Source organism: Acomys russatus, chromosome 9, assembly GCF_903995435.1.
Source record: "Acomys russatus chromosome 9, mAcoRus1.1, whole genome shotgun sequence".
In the NCBI taxonomy this organism is placed as follows: Eukaryota; Metazoa; Chordata; class Mammalia; order Rodentia; family Muridae; genus Acomys; species Acomys russatus.
In genome coordinates this window covers 52,688,287-52,704,298 of record NC_067145.1, presented here as the reverse complement: position 1 = coordinate 52,704,298, position 16,012 = coordinate 52,688,287, and the positions used below count along the sequence as shown (strand labels likewise).

At 47.0% G+C, this 16,012-nt stretch overlaps 2 protein-coding genes across 6 annotated transcripts in view; one reads left to right on the top strand and one right to left on the bottom strand.

Moving 5' to 3' along the window:
• Prpf18 (pre-mRNA processing factor 18) overlaps positions 1–16,012 on the top strand; it is an 807,949-nt gene that overhangs the window by 476,859 nt on the left and 315,078 nt on the right. The window lies entirely within an intron of this gene.
• On the bottom strand, positions 5,736–14,802 carry Ucma (upper zone of growth plate and cartilage matrix associated). Of its 4 annotated transcripts, XM_051151345.1 has the most exons (5): positions 14,653–14,802; positions 14,228–14,293; positions 14,039–14,134; positions 9,946–10,044; positions 5,736–5,872 (listed from the first exon to the last, which is right to left on the bottom strand). In XM_051151345.1, exons 1-5 carry the CDS (start codon positions 14,708–14,710, stop codon positions 5,775–5,777), a joined length of 417 nt encoding a protein of 138 aa, XP_051007302.1. In that variant the 5' UTR covers positions 14,711–14,802; the 3' UTR covers positions 5,736–5,774. The 4 variants fall into 4 exon arrangements, with proteins under 4 accessions (XP_051007302.1, XP_051007300.1, XP_051007299.1 ...); XM_051151343.1 differs by lacking the exon at positions 14,039–14,134; XM_051151342.1 differs by lacking the exon at positions 14,228–14,293.

The following is a 16,012-nucleotide window of genomic DNA, read 5'->3' as shown; positions in this document are numbered from 1 at the left end:
CCAAGGCTACACAGAGAAACCCAGTCTCGGGGGGAAAAGAAAAAAAAAAAAAAAGAACAGTCAATGCTCTTCCACCAGAGCTGGGTTCACTTCCCAGGTCCCACCAGGTTGACTCTACCTCCATAGACTCCAACTCCCTCCCCCACTTCCTAGCCTGTAGAGTGCACTTACATCCAGGCAAACACTTGTAAACATAAAATTTAAAAAAAAAAAAATTTAAAGTAGGAGCACAAATCTGCCTAAGTATGTCACTAATACCATTAAAATGTGTACCGTGCCATAAAAGTCAGCATTGCTACCTTGTGGTAGGGCTTTGATACGTTGACTGTCCAGAGCTGCAGAGAGTCCAAACAGTGAAATTCTGCATTTGCCAATACTTGAAAGGGAAATGAAAGGTCAGTTGGCTAAAGTGGGAAGCAATTTGTAGAAAAACGTAAAAACGTTTAGAAACTAAGTACAATCACTGGGAAGTTAGCCATAACGCACTTTCCGGTCAAAGCCCAACCAAGACCCTGCCCATTAGGGCAAGTGTAGAAAATAATCCATTTCCCACCACTTTGCATTTGTCTTTCCTGGACCTTGAGATAAATGGTATAAAGGACACACTTCACTCTCTGACATCTGACACTTGGCATTGTATGTGAGCTTCACCCACGTGGCTGCATGTGTCCATCACTGCTAAGCTTTCTACTGTACAGATGTGCCTGTCATTGGTTCATTTAGTCACCTGTTAATGAACATTTTGGTTGGATTGTTTCTGCTCTTGGGCTGTGATGAAAGCTGTCACAAGTAGCCACTCAGAAGTACTTTTGTGTATACATCTTTGGGTCTTTTACATAAAATCTAGAAATAGCGTGTGTAGGTTGTATCATAAGTATATGTGTGCTAGCTTTATAGGAAACTGCCAGCCTTACTCTAAAGTGGTTGTGCCCTCTTACACACCACCTAGTAAATGTATGGGAATTCTATTTGCTCCACAGCCTCACAAACACCTGATATCATCAGTCTTTTTTAGTGTGTGTGTGTGTGTGTGTGTGTGTGTGTGTGTGTGTGTGTGTGTGTGTGTACCCATAGAGGCCAGAAGAAGGCATCAGCTGCCCTGGAGCTGGAGTCACAGGCTGTTGTGAGCTGAACTCACCTAGAAGAAAGAATAGCAAGTGTTCTTTCCTGTTGCGTCACATCTCCCTAGGCCCCTGTCAGTCCTTTTCTGATCAGTGTCTGGTGGCATGTCATTGTGGTTTTAATCCTTATCACCAACACCGATGTCCTGTGCTGTCAACCAACCCACCGTTTGTGTCATTAGGATGAGTTATAGAACGTCTTCCTCTAAGATTCTGAGCACGAGTGCTTCCATCATGGAAGACTGAGGATTGATACACAGAGCAATGGCCTTCCTAATGCTGCCATTCTTAGTACCTTTGTGTTACGGGGAGCGTCTTACCCCAAACATAAAATTTTTGTTGCTACTTTCTAACTTTAATTTCACTACTGTTAGGAGTTGTAATGTAAACATCTAATATGCAGGGTGCCCGACATACCACCCCTGTGAAAGGGTTGCTCAGCCTCCTCCCAAAAGGGTCACAACCCACAGTTTGAGAACCACTGGTCTAGAGAATAATCTGCACTAGCCCTGATTTTACTTCTGAATGAGTGAGTTCACTATATTAAAAAAAAAAAAACAGAGATAAAGAATACTGGCACATGCCAGCATTCTGGAGGCAGAGGCAGGCAGATCTCTGTGAGTTCAAGGACAGCCATGGCTACACAGAGAAACCTTGTCTCAAAATACCAAAAAAAAAAAAAAAAAAAAAAAAAAAGCAAGTGATAGAGTTAGCTAATGTGCATGAGGTCAGAGGACAGCTTGGCAGTAGTTGGCTCTCTGCTTCTACCATGTGAGTGTTGGGGATTGAACTCATGGCATCAGGCTTGGCACCAGGCAGTTTTACTCTTTGACCATCTCTCCAACCCAAATTATGAAGCTCTTACTAAAGCATTAGAACGCAATGTTTGAAAATTCTTTAGCAGTTGAATAACCCAACCAAAGGGGGAAGCAAATGACAAGTATACAGAAAATGCAAGGCTCGTTAGGGGCCTTAGGAAAATCCCCAGCCTCTTTTCTGAAAGTCAGTAAATAAATAAATGGCCCTGGGAGCACACAGTTCCTTTAGTCACTGCCTTAATTTGTTTTGGGTGGTGCTAGGAATTGAGTCAAGGACCTTGGACTCGGTAAGCATACACTTTACCAGTCCACCTCCTAGCTGAGCCCCCCACCTCCCAGTATTTGTAAATAAAACATATGGGACCGATAAATAGAAATTAGTAAGAAATTTTTGACACATTTGCTCTCAATCCCCTCAGAATGAGGGGCTAGTGATGAAAGAACAGAAAACAGTAGAAGCACGTCCCAGAAGCCACGCTTGACAAGGCCAGTCTCCAAGTACAAATTGCTGCATTACTAGTCGCCTATGAAATGTGGTCACTTGGATTCCGGGTCTTGTTAATTTTGGCATCGTTCTCACCTGGCATGGCAGTGCTTGGCTTTTAGTGAAGGAATTCTAGGCTGAGTTTGAAGACCTAAGTATAATGAGCCCCTTGTTAAGGACAAGGTTGAATGAGGTAAAAGGGTTCTGACCCAGCCCCTCAGGGCCAGAATTCTTTATCTAGAGCCAGCAAGCCAAGTGCGGCCATTGAAGAGGCAAGGGCAGCCTGTTTAGGGGTTTGTTCCTTCCTTCAGACACACAGCAGGCAGGTGGCTGTGCGATGGCCCTGGGTCAGAATGCAACCAGCTGTTGCCATTTATCCCGTTCACTAGCCTGTGGGAGGAGGCGCCCACCAGACGGTGTGGATGAAAGCAGAGAGAGCGGTGCTTCACCTGTCTTCTGTTGCCCAGCAGGGTGTGTAATGCAGCTATGTGTGGGGTTTGCATTCTCCAGTTTAACAACTGGATTGAAAATACGGGAGACAAAGACTGCATCTGCTCGGACTACGAAATTTTGGTCATTGCTCTGAAAATACTAATTTGAAAATAATACATTCCATTTACATTGTGTTATGTTTACATGATCTAGAGATGAACTGGGGCACACAAGAGAGTGTGGGAGATTATATGCAAATGCTGCTACATACACTGTTTATATTAGAGACCAGCATCTTTAGATATTGGTAGGCCTGGGATGCAGTCTTCCTCAGGTACCAAGAGACAACTGTAATCAATTTGGAAAGTACTTTGTCCTCCTAATCAACTATCACAGAGTAAAGTTTTTTTGTTTTATATTTTTGTTTTGGGTTTGTGTGTGTGTGTGTGTGTGTGTGTGTGTGTGTGTGTGTGTGTGTGTGTTTGGTTTTGGTTGTTTAGTTGGTCTTTTGAGACACCGTTTCTCTGTGCAGCCTTGGCTGTCCTGGACAGCTTTGTAGACCAGGCTGGCCTCAAACTCACAGAGATCCTCCTGCCTCTGCCTCCTGAGTGCTGGGATTACAGGCATGTGCTACCACACTTGGCACGTTCTCAAGGCCTGTGTGGTTGTTTATCTCGTGGCCAGTCAAAAGAACAGTACCACCTCCCTTGGATCGTTAGCCCAACAACATGTAGTCCAGCCTCACCACCCGAGCTCACACCAGGCTGAGCTTACATCATTGCCCACTTGTTAGCCAGCCCTATAGAAAGGTTCACCATCTCTCAAGTGTGGTGGCCCAGAAGGTATGAACGAAGGTGTTGCAGGTGGGCTTACTCTGGGATTTCTAATCTAGGCGTGGATCTGGTTTGTAAAGGAGCCTCCCCTAAGAGGACAAATATAGGAGGAGCTAATAGTTTAAAAAAAAAAAAAAAGGTTGCTAGGCTCTTGCTCTGCCCCTTTGGGGTGGGACAGGAAGCATGGGATCTGTGTAACTGACTCTCTTACCTAGTAAAGCAGAGAAGACCATCTCTGCCCTTTGCCCTGCTCAAACCTGACTGCTTTCTCCAGTTCGCCTCAGAGACTGGGCTGAGGTTGTTATCTTCAGAACATTGTGCTGCCGCCGTATCTCCCATGTAACCCCAGCACGCTCAGGTAATGACGTAATAAAAATAGCCTCAGTTACTTCCCACGCCTTTAGTTTATGGTTCTACCTCTGTTAGCATATGCCAACTCCCAGCTGCATGGCATGTCTCGAGGGCAGTGCGGAACAACAGCTGTTAGAGATTCCCATAACAAACGCATGTGGACAAGCAATTTATAAAGAGAAAAGAGTTCTGTTCCTTCTTGGGTTGAAGGCTTCGATCCGTGATTGACTGACCCTATGGCTTTGCATGAGGCCTATCATCATGTCAGGACATATGACACTCGATTCCATGGTCAATGACGAGAGAGAGAGAGAGAGAGAGAGAGAGAGAGAGAGAGAGAGAGAGAGAGACAGAGAGAGAGACAGAGAGAGAGACAGAGAGACAGAGAGAGAGACAGAGAGAGAGACAGAGAGACAGAGAGAGAGGGGGGAGGGGAGGGAGGGAAGGCATGGCCTTGCAGGTTTGTCTCAACGCCTCCTCTGGGACTCACCTGTGAAAGTTCCTACCTCCTTCCAGTAGCTCAAAATCAAAATTGAACGCCAAGCTTTTATAACACTGGGCTTTGGTGGGCAGTCCAGATTCACACTATAGTGATGGGCTCCTGAACAGCCTTTCTGTGGAGCCTTACCCAAAAGCATTGGGGCAGGAATATGCACAGAGTGCAGGTGGGTGCACACTGGTAACCTCCCAAGGTCTGACAGCTAAAGGCAAGATGGCACCGGTAACGGTCCCGTGTCCCTGAGGCTCACCTGTCAATGTTTTCAAACTGCTATGTCTCCGGGTTGAATGTATAGATGCTGGAGGCCACGTTTCACTACCTTGCTGTAGGAGGAGTTGGGACACGGACACTAATGTAGCCCACAGCATGTGTGAGGGCAACACAGCCCACACCACAACAGCACCAGCTCTTTCAGTATAAAACAGTTATGGAGGGAAAACTTAAAAGCACAGAAATTTCTCTGGCTACCTGTTGCTCCACAGAGAAACTTCCTGGTGTGGAAACTGGGCCAATGTGCAGCATGAGCACCGTAAAGAAGCTTCCAGAAAAGAGGCCCCACACAAATACTCCATAGAAAAAAGAGAAATTGGGAAAGAGATGCCCATGTACCCATGGAGCTACAAAAGTACACCATGTTCCTGGGAACTGGGTGTGGGTTTGGCTTTTGCTCTGATGGGACTTGGATTCCAAGCTTGATTCTCCCGAGTTTTGAGAGCAGAGCACCAGGCACTCAGAAAAGGTAGTTCCTCCATTCTGCCTGCCCACAGTGTTTCAGTATTTAGAGTTAGGCCTGGGGCGTAGCTCAGTGGTAGAGCATGTGCTTAGCATGTGTTTAGCATGACACGGCAGCTCCCTTGGAGTCTTGTGGCAGTGACACACAAGGTTGGTTGAGCACTTTTATTAATAGGCCATAAGCAAACTTAAACACTTCTTGCTGCGATCCTTTTAACTATCCTATCACATGGGCATTCTAATTACGTTTCCGGTGGCTAAGTGAGGGGACAGCACTTAAATTTGATGCTGGGAAGAACCACAGGTGGTTGCTCACCTCAAAAAAGAAAAAAAAATCATTCATAAAGCAAAAGCCAGGCATCCTAAGGCATCAGAACAGAGGGTGGGTGCTCTCTGGGGATGTTGGTCAGGGCAGCACAGGAGCTTCCCGCTGAGGATCTGTCTCGGGGAGAAAGGTGGGTGGTATGTTTCATGTTCTTCCTCCCCAGTTGCTTGAGGGTGAGGTCAGATGTGGTGACGGTTGTAGAGGTAGGAAGGGTACAGGCCATCATAGTGCCACTGTCGCCACTGCTCCACTGCCTCCCTGGTCCTCTCTTCCTGCTCTGAGGAGGAAAGACAAAGGCCATTGTGAAGACTAGAAGACACCTGACCCAGGAGCAGTTGTTGCTTAGCCTTCAGCCCACAGCACCTGCTGAAGGGACACTGAGCTAAGTGTCCCCTGCAGGTCCTGGAGACTTCCAAGGTCAGAGCTGGAAGGGGCTGATGAACATGTGCATGAAGATTTCTATTTTGGATCAATCTAGAGGATAAAGGCCATAGCTCGCTGTCAGCAGAACTGAAACCAAGGGCAGCATCCGGCTGCCTTACCTGTACTGCCAACAGTGAGGAGTTATGCAGTCACTGGCTTAAACGGACAACTAGACATGGAAGTAACAAGTAACATCATAACAGCCACATGGGACACAAACCACATCTTGAAAAACGCACACATGGGGCCAGTGAGATGGTTGTCTCAGGGCAGTGCTTGTTGTTAGGCCTGACAACCCGAGTTCCATCCCTAAAACTCAGATGAAAGAAGAAAAACAAAACCAACAACCTAACCTGTTCTCTCATCTCTACACACACACACACACACACACACACACACACACACACACACAAATAATATAAAATAACTTAAAGGAAAACATGAAAATTATTGTCAGCATGGAGCAGTGCATCATGGGTACTTTCTCTCTATAAATTGTTTACTTCTGTTTTGCCTTTTTGAAATAAAAGTCTTAGTGGGCAGATCAGGCTGAACTAGAACTCACAATCCTCCTGCCTCAACTTCCTGAGATGCTGGGATTACAGATGTGTGCCACCATATCTTGCGTGTGCTATATTTTGTAAGTTTTAAAAATAGAGTTGTGTTGCCAAACCTAGATAGAAAGGGGACAGACGAAGCAAGTTTCAGACACTGTGGCGCCTGAGGCCTTCTCAGTTCTGTGTGAGCCCACAGTGGATGCCCCCCCTGGGGCTGAAAATCCCCTTCTGTATTTTATACCGGGAACAACCGGCTATACACAGAGACCAGCCCTAGTGGGGTTTTATCCTTTCAGACATTTTTTTTTCCAAGCTCAATGGAACAACTCCTCTTCAAGGTGTGGACTTTGACCTAGAACTTGATGGAGCATCACTTCGTTGTTGATTAGGCAACAACAATTAGCTGCTTTTATGAAGCAGCTCACTGGGAGAGCTCAAAAATAAGACTGCTAACTGAAAACGGGTTGCCATGGGACTCAGGAAAAAGTCACAGGTGTATTCAAGGTAATGGTCCAGATGGCTGCACCCCTGTGACAGTCATTCTGAGACAGAGAGGGTGAGGGCAGGAGTAATGAGTTAAATTTTTTTCAAAAATTAATTCTAGGGGCTGGAGAGATGGCTCAGAGGTTAAGAGCACTAGCTACTCTTCCAGAGGTCCTGAGTTCAAATCCCAGCAGCCATATGGTGGCTCGCAACCATCCATAATCAGATCTGGTGCCCTCTTCTGGTATGCAGGCATAACATTGTATATAATAAATAAATAAATCTTTTTTTTAATTGATTCTATGGCTGGGCGGTGGTGGCACACACCTTTAATCCCAATACTTGGGAGGCAGAGACAGGCAGATCTCTGTGGGTTTGAGGCCAGCCTGGTCTACAAAGCAAGTCCAGGACAGTCAGGGCTGTTACACAGAGAAACCCTGTCTCAAAAAAAAAAAATTTTTTTTTTTTTTATTCTATGGAGAGGTAGGCTTACTCTCTTTTTCCCTTCCCTTTTTGAGCTCTGGAGAGACCCTTATATGGCACCTTTGTTTACCCTGCTGATTCCATCATCCTTGTGGACCAGTGGGAAGATGCCTCCAGGCCTCCAGGAATGTGATGACTGGTGATGGAGAAGAGTAGCAACTTTGCTGGCTAACACTGAGCATCCATCCTAGGCCAACTCCTAACGCACCCTCATGTGGGACTGTGTACCCTTTCCAAGCCGAACTCTGTAAAGTGGAAACAGTAAGGCCTATCTCCAGAGGAACGTGGCAGGGATCAGACAGTTCCATACAAGTGCTCAATGCCCACGGCTGCTCTAATGACAGTCCCCAGCAGCTTCTGCCCTGCTATGCTTCTCTGTGTGGGTGGGGCACAAGGTTCACTGTCTTAATATTCTCTAGGCGGTAACCCCCATATCCCACCTCATTGGGAAAGAGAAAAGAGTGAGTTTCTCCACCTGTGTGCTAGAATTTTGAAAATGGTATGTTTTGCTTGGTTTTTGTTTTGTTTTGGTCTTGGGTTTTTGGTTTCACTGTGTAGCCCAGGCTGGCTTCAAAGCTGAGATTTCCTCTTCTTCAATCCACCAAGTAAGTACTGGGATTATATGCCAGCACCACTAGGCTTGGCAAAGGCCTGAGACACTTAAGATGGCACCCGTGTCAAGTGTCATTAGGAACAGTGAGAGTAAAACTCACACTGAAGGAAATTTGGGTTCCAAAGCCTCAGGTTTTAAAAACAAGACAGCTGTCCTCAGCCGCCTGCCAAGGCCGAATCCCTAACAACATCAACATTTACATAAGCGTTTGCCCCTGAGGTGACAGTCTGAGTTTTTACACTATGTTCCCAAGAAAGTTTGGTTTGCTAGGAAGCGAGCCCAACACCTGCTTGCAAGGCTTAGCTAGGTCTCCCTGCAGGGCGATAGGCACAGCTTTTAGCCCCCAGCAGCAGCAATCTTCACGGAACCCCTAGAGGAACAACTTCCCTACCCATCAGAGCCCACGAGCCTGACTTGAAAGCCGATTTTGGTAACAAAAACCTGAATGCGAGCATTGTACCCAAGCCGTGCACCAGAAGGTTCCAAGAGACTGTGTGGGAGCGTGCCAGGCTTGCAATTGGAAAAGACCAAAAGAGAAATATTCATACTCTCATCCTCGCCCACTAAACCATTCTCCTGTCTCTCCTTTTTCACTCCCTCTCTTTCCATTAAGTGTCTCTATGGGTGTGGCTGACACTTGAGACCATTAGCCAGCTGGGGTTCAGGCAGAACCTTCCTAAACTATCTCCACCCACACCTCCTCCACAGAGGTCTGGCTCAAAAGTGCTCTGAGAGCAGCTAGGAACCCCACGTGAAGAAAGGAAATGGGCCTCTTGCCTCATCAGAGACACTAGGTTCTCTGAATCTCTTCTATCCTATTGACAAAAGCAAAGGCTTAGTGACAAGGGCACCTCCAGTAGATGAGTAAAGGCACAGAAAACCATGCGAAAAAGCTTTTCAGGATCCACGTTGCAACTGGGTGATTGAGAGGCCAAGATGGAATATAGATATTAGAAGTCAGGGACAAGGCAGGGTAAAAAGACCCAGTGCTTTCATGATGTCAGTTCTCTTGATCAAAGGGATGCTGTGGGCTAGAGAGATGGCATAGCAGATAATGAGCTTGCCAGACACAAGTGTGGAGACCGGAGTTCAGATCTCCAAAATCCATATAGAATGCTAGGTGGGCATGGCGCCCTGAGCCTCAGAAGGTGAGACGGGAGCGCCAAAGCAAGCTGGACACTGAGTCTAGCCATATGGACAAGCTCTAGATTGGCGTGGGAGGCTGTGCGTCAGTGAAGAACAATTGGGGGTGGTTCCCATACGTGCACACACAAGCACACATGCACGCACATAAAAATGCAAAAAAGGAAAAGAGGACACTGATTGCAATGAATAGGTAAATAACTGGTCTTCGTTTTCTTGAGTAAAGTGGCACCTGGAATTGGTGCATTGCCATCTGAAGAACTTACAGTTGTGACTTTGATGTTCACTAGTCGCCCCTCGGGAACCAAGGCACAGTTTTGGGTGCTTAGAGCCACCAAACAAGATTCCAAAACAGAGATGGGGGGAGTTTTATTTCTATACAGTTAGCCAATAACTCCCTGGTCTCCACTGTCCCCCAAGCCACTGTGTCCCCAACCCATATGTCCTTTATCCCCTTTCCACAATGTTTTAAGTCTGTATAGCAATTTTTGGGACTTGTTCTCTTCACATCTACCATGGATCAGAATTAAAAATGGGTCCTCCACCCTTGCCCCCCTCCACCCGTCAGCATCAGGGAGACATGGATGCTAGCCTAGACTTTCCTCACAGTGCTCTCGTCCCCCAAGGGTGCTGCCGGAGAGCGCTTACCATCTCTTTGCTCCTCCACGAAGTTCTCAAACTCGTTCCTCTGTTCCTCATAATACTCTCTCCGCAGCTCATCGTCCCGCAGCCTCTGTCTGGTTTCCGCTGTGAAGACAGAGTTGCTCTTGAGAAAGGAGCAAGGAGGGCACGTGTGTGAGGGACAGCACACTGTACCTGAGAAACGGGATCTGATGCAGAGAGGGGTGGCCAAGGGCTTCGCCAAAACGGTTTATGCCTCACCTGGACTTTAAAACACAGGGTCTGGGAGGCCATTCTCTCCAGTGATCCCATTTTGCCGATGAGACGACGGAAGTCCGAAAGGAGAAAGTGCTTTGCTTCTCTCACAAGTTTAGATCCAAGTACCAGACCTCTTAGAAACTTGAACTCCCATGATGGGATATGAACTCTCTAAAGATTAGTTGGCTTGAATGTTAACCTCAGGGCTGGAGAAAGAGCTTAGCAGTTAAGAGCACTGGCTGCTCTTCCAGGGAACCTGCGTTTGATTCTCAGCACCCACATGACAGCCCACAACCATCAGTAACTCCAGTTCCAGGAAATCCAGTGTCCTATTCTGGCCTCCATGGGCCCCAGACATGCACTTCATACACAGACATACATACAAAACACCCATGCAATAAAGTAAAAATACAATTAAAAAATTAATCTCACATTGATAAATACCTTGGAGTCCATTCTGAGCACCTGTCTCAGCCAGGGGGTATAGGATTAGCACAGATTAAAAGTGTAAAGCTGGGCTGGCAGGATGCCTCAGTGGGGTAAAAGTGCATGTCACCAAGTCTGATGATGTGACTCAGTCCCTACGACCCATATGGTAGAAGAGAACCGACTCCATTGACATCTTATGTGCTGTAGCAGGCATGCACCTGCTACATACAAAATACATGTACACATACAAAATTGGTACATAAGTGTCAGCACTTGCTACATACAAAAAAGATGCATAAATGTAATTTAAAAATATAAAGTCAGAGAAAGATGCCATCTACTTCTTTTTGGGGGAGTGAGACAGGGTTTCTCTGTGTAGCCTTGGCTGTCCTGAACTCGCTTTGTAGACCAGGCTGGCCTTGAACTCACAGCGATCTGCCTGTCTCTGTCTCCCGAGTGCTGGGATTAAAGGTGTGCTCCGCCACGCCTGGCACCATCCACTTCTTAAGAGGGACAACTGTGCCATGCAGTTAAGAAGGGTGCGTCAACAAGCTAGGGAGTGTGACTTTGTGGTAGAGCACTTGCCTAGAATGTACAAGTCCTTGGGTTCTAGTCCCAGCACTACAAAATAACAATAATATTCCAATAAACTTTTACTTGCATGATGGTGTCTAGAATTAAAGACCGAGAGCTATGATTTCTGGAAGATGATACTTAAAGCTCTTTAAAGGTTCTTATAATGTGTCCTTCAACTGGAAAATGCAGTGAAGGCTTGTGGGGCACAAGCCTTTAGGAAGAATGCGCCCCTCAGCTGGCTTCGCATTGTCAAGGCAGAGGTCCTCTCACATCACAGACTGGACTATAGTCTGTGCTTGTTGCTCGGCAACTCCACTGTGCAAAAGAGGAACAAGAAGCAGAACCGCTGAGGTAGCTATGGTAGCACTCCACAGTCCAGAGTCTGGGACTTGCCCAGCATGCACGAGGCCTTGAAGTCAGCACCTAACACTGGGGAAAGGGCAAAGCAGAAGGAGAGGAGAGAGAGGCAGGGAGGAGGGTGGGAAGATGGCTCAGCGACAAGGTGTTAACCACCAAGCTGCTTTGAACCACAGAAGCCACATGACAGGAGAGACTCAACTTCCACAAACAGACCTGACCCCTGCCCACACATGCTGTGGCCTAGGCACACACACACAACAAACACAACCCAGGGTATATCAACAAACGGGTGTTTTGTTTGTTTTGTTGATGGAGGAAAGGAGCAAAAAAAGAAATAAGGCAGTAGAGAAGAAAAGAGGAAGAAGATCGCAAACCTCTCCTGAAAGCAAGAAGTTTATATTAATAAGTAAATCTGTGACTACTAATTAACTCATTAAAACCAGGCTTTCTGTGAATTTGCCTCAGTGCAGATTTATAAGGGACATCCTTTGTTTCTTCACAAAGTTCTGCCTCTCCTTACAGTGGTAGAAAACTTTTTTCTCACAGAAATGAGACATAGTCCAGTCCATCCCTAGGAGGTGATTCAAGCTCAGAGAAGTGTGGTGACCTAGCAGGGGTCACACAGCTGCCTGGCCCAGCACACGGTGCATGACAGCATCTCCCTTCTAACGCACTGGAGGCTCTGATGTGTCTCTAGACAGCACAAAGCTGCTGCGGAGGGGGGTGGGGGTGCTCAGCTCTTAGGAGGGACATCTGAGTGACTACCCGTTCCTGAGGAGGCATCTTGGTAAAAGAAAGCATCCAAATATTGGACACCTGACGTAACAATTACAGAGAATGAGTCTATCCTCCACCAAAATGGTGTTTTATAATATCTGCCAACATATACATTGTATACATTTTATAAAGTAACTGGGCGTGGGGCCATGCACTTGGAATCCCAGAGCTGGGATGGTGGAGGCACGTGTCCTACAGTCTTGCTGGCAGGTTTCCAGGTTACCGAGAGACCCTGCCTCATTAAAAAAAAAAAAAAAAAAAAGGACAGCAACTTAGAAACAACACCTGAAGTTGTCTTCTGGCCTCCATGTGCATGAATGTGCACATACACATGTGCAAACACACACACACACACACACACACACACACAATTTTCACTTTAAAGCAGTTCTAAGTTCAAGTTAACTCTAAGGTCATGCTCTCCGACCTGTCCACAGAACTCGGCTGATGGACTTATGTGAAGACCTGCTTATCTGCTTGGGTATTCTGGGTCTCCTCCCGCTGCCTGCCTAACTGAGCTTCCATCCAACGTGAGAGACCTCAGGGTTAATCATGTACCTCATTATTCTGAGTCACTTTCACAGAACAGAAGGTATTTGCCTCCCCCAGGGTCTGCCAGAAGTTGCTTCTCTGGTTACAATCAAGGACTGCGCCTCTAGCACAGACAGACGTCCACTTCGAATGGCAGCCTGCGTGCAGTCTGGCCATTTTCCTCCTGGGGTTGGCTAGCCTTCTCCAATTTTCACAAAAGAACGATCTGTAAGCATTTCCATTTCTGTTCTTCCCCATCGTTTGAAAATAATCCGGCTGTTTTTTTCCTGAACAAGAAGTCACCTTGCTGAGTGTGGTAAGGGACAAAGAGTTCATTCATCCATGCACAAGGAAAGAATCAAGCCACAGACAGACTCAGACAGGGTGTTCTGAGCTCAGAGGCTTGTGAGAATCAATTTCAGGGGGAGGGAAACTCCAGTGCCTCCTTGGTCAGAAGGTCAAGGACCAGGCAGAATATTGGAGACTCCAAAACCCAAAGAAAATTAAAACTGAAGAAAACAAAACAAACAAACAAAAACCCACACCAGCTCCCTCTCTGGACACATTGCCCCAGCCTCTTCCCTGGGCTTACAGATAGCAAAACTAGAATCACAGAGAGGACTGGGCTAAGGCCACTCATCAGTGGAGCTGTCACTACTAATACTCATCTTAGCACTTGCGTCCCTGGTGCTTGTCCCCTGAGAACCACGCTGTTGCCCTGGATGCACCATGCCACTACCCCTTAAAACACACTGAAGTGTCCTCTTCCATTTAGACCTAGCAGACATTCCTTTTAAGGTTCCCCCCACCCCTACTTTCTGAACCTGGATGTGTCTTGTTGCTCTTGATAGTGGCACAGTTTTTATTGTTCGTTAGTTACTCTGGTACCACCCAACCTGTGACCCACAACCAGTGATACATAACATCATTTCTATGCTTTTATTTATTTCATTTGTTAGGGACATGTGCATGCCACAGTGTGCATATGGAGGTCAGGGACCACCTTGTAGGAGTTAGTGGTCTTCTATCATGTGCAGTCCAAGGATTGAATTCAAGTCACCTGCACCCATTGAGTCATCTCATTGGCCCCAAATATGGTACTGTTGCTCATTTAGAGCTCTAGTCACCCTAATATCCAAGGGCTTTGGTCTTCCATTGTGACAGGGAGTCAGGGAGACAGCATCCTTACCATTGGCTTCATCTCGGGACTTAGGAGACCGCTTGCCACGCCTCTTGAGGAAACTCGAGGCATCAGATTCTTGCATGAAAATCTTCTGTTTCATATCTGAAACCAGAAAAGAGGTCTTCATAACCACTGTGGAGTAGGGGAGCAGGATCCACCTGTCCTCCCACATGTAGGGTTAGCCCCTGGACTCACCTTCCTGCGCCTCCTCACCGGCTGCCTGTCTGCGGCCCACAGAAGCACTGGTCCCCTCTTGGAGCACTGTAGGATAGGGTACAGGGAAAGGCTGCAACCTCAGAAGCACCAATGGGGATCCAATAGTTCTGGGCGGAGTGGCTAACCAGACTACATGTGGGGTCCCCTGCCTCTTAGCACACCAACCACAGGCAATCTTTATGGGAACCAAACCAAATGAGTCTTGTCTCCTATTTTTCTCTTCGCTGTTTTTCTCCTGTGTTAAATTATTTTGCACATGCACGTGCACCCCCCAGCCCCACCCCAAGAATATATACCTTAAGAAAAACACCCCTTCCTACCTATGCCACCGGAACAAATCTACCTATATATAGTAAGTTAACGTGTAGCTAATGCAGCCCACCCTTTGACCTTCCCATACTCACTACACAGGAGCACCATGGCCGAGAGAGAAGACAGAAGTATGACCTGTCTCCAGGTCATCTTTATGGTGTGCCTCCAGAAACCACAGGGCAGATAATAAGATGAACTGTCCTGGGCGCCCCCAGTGCTGCCAAAGCCGCTTCCCAGTGAGTTCTCACTTCTGAGTCAGGCAGACAGGCAAGAGAGAGAGAGAGAGAGGAGAGAAACAGGAGGCAGGAAGTAGGGATGCCACTGGGGCAGAGTGGGAGGGGTCCTGGCTGTGGTTTCCATTGGCTGCTCCAGGCCAGCATACTGGAGATGTTTTTGGCGCCTGGCAAACCCTCCACAGAAGCAGAGCTTGTAGTTGATGGGGGCCTTGGCTGGAACAGTTTTGAAGTATCTTTCCAACATCCATGCCCAAGGAGGTGCTCTGACGAATTCTCAGCCTGAGTCAGGGTGGGAGAGGCCAATGGCATATTTAAATGGATTCTTTGCATTTGCTCAAGGTGAAGTAGGACCCTGGTAACCATGGATGAAACATATGGGGTACCTAGGAAGAGGGAATTACTCAGAGATCATTGGCATTTGGATGTCAGACAAAGATGGGCCTCAATATCTGGAACATACACTAATGATGGCTAGAGATGCTCCCTGAGACAGGGCGGCCATTCTGATGATACCCACAAGATACCCACTTGATACATTGTTCCCTGTGATGGGTACTGTCAAGTAAACCTTGGAGCTCTTGGCCCACAGATATAGCTCAGTGGTAGGGAGTTTGCCTGCCATGTGTGAGGCCCAAGGTTCAACCCCACGGCTGCAAAGGTAATGGATTAGTTATAAACCATTTTAAAACATGGAACTCTAGGTTTGTGGAGACTGAGGAAGACAACAATAGCAAAATGGATATACTTCTTTATAGCCAAGCTGGGGGAGATGGCTCAGCATTTAAGTGTGCTTGCTGCTCTTGCAGAGGACTGGAAGTGAACACCCTCTTCTGATCTCTGCTAGCTCATAGACACACAAACATACACACACACACACAGTACTTCCTAATAACCACTTCTTTGAACCCTCCCAGTGGCCCCACCCCCCAAGCAGTGGGGAGCACCAGGTCACGGCTCCTTTCACATTTCCCAGTGTGTTGCTGGGATGGCAGTGGTTATGAACCATCATTGGTTCTTTGCTACCTGCTGAAGAATTGCCCTTTGGGCAACTGGAATTCCTCCAGTAGTGACCACTGTTGGCTCCGGAACCATGCCTACCTGAAGCCCCTCTTGTAAGATTTTATATTAATATCGTCCATAAATTTGACTATGCCTGGGGAATAAATGCCACTGGTAAAAAATATAAGGGCACAGTAAGTGGACAGTTGTTTTCCAG

Excerpts from the sequence above, each read along its gene's own strand:
- Ucma (XM_051151345.1), bottom strand. The coding sequence starts at position 14,710 with ATGACCTGGAGACAGGTCATACTTCTGTCTTCTCTCTCGGCCATGGTG. Across the intron at positions 14,294-14,652 it reads GGCCATGGTGCTCCTGTGTA|TGCTCCAAGAGGGGACCAGT; the intron begins GTGAGTATGGGA and ends CCTATCCTACAG. Across the intron at positions 5,873-9,945 it reads CGTGGAGGAGCAAAGAGATG|AGCAGGAAGAGAGGACCAGG; the intron begins GTAAGCGCTCTC and ends TTTCCTCCTCAG.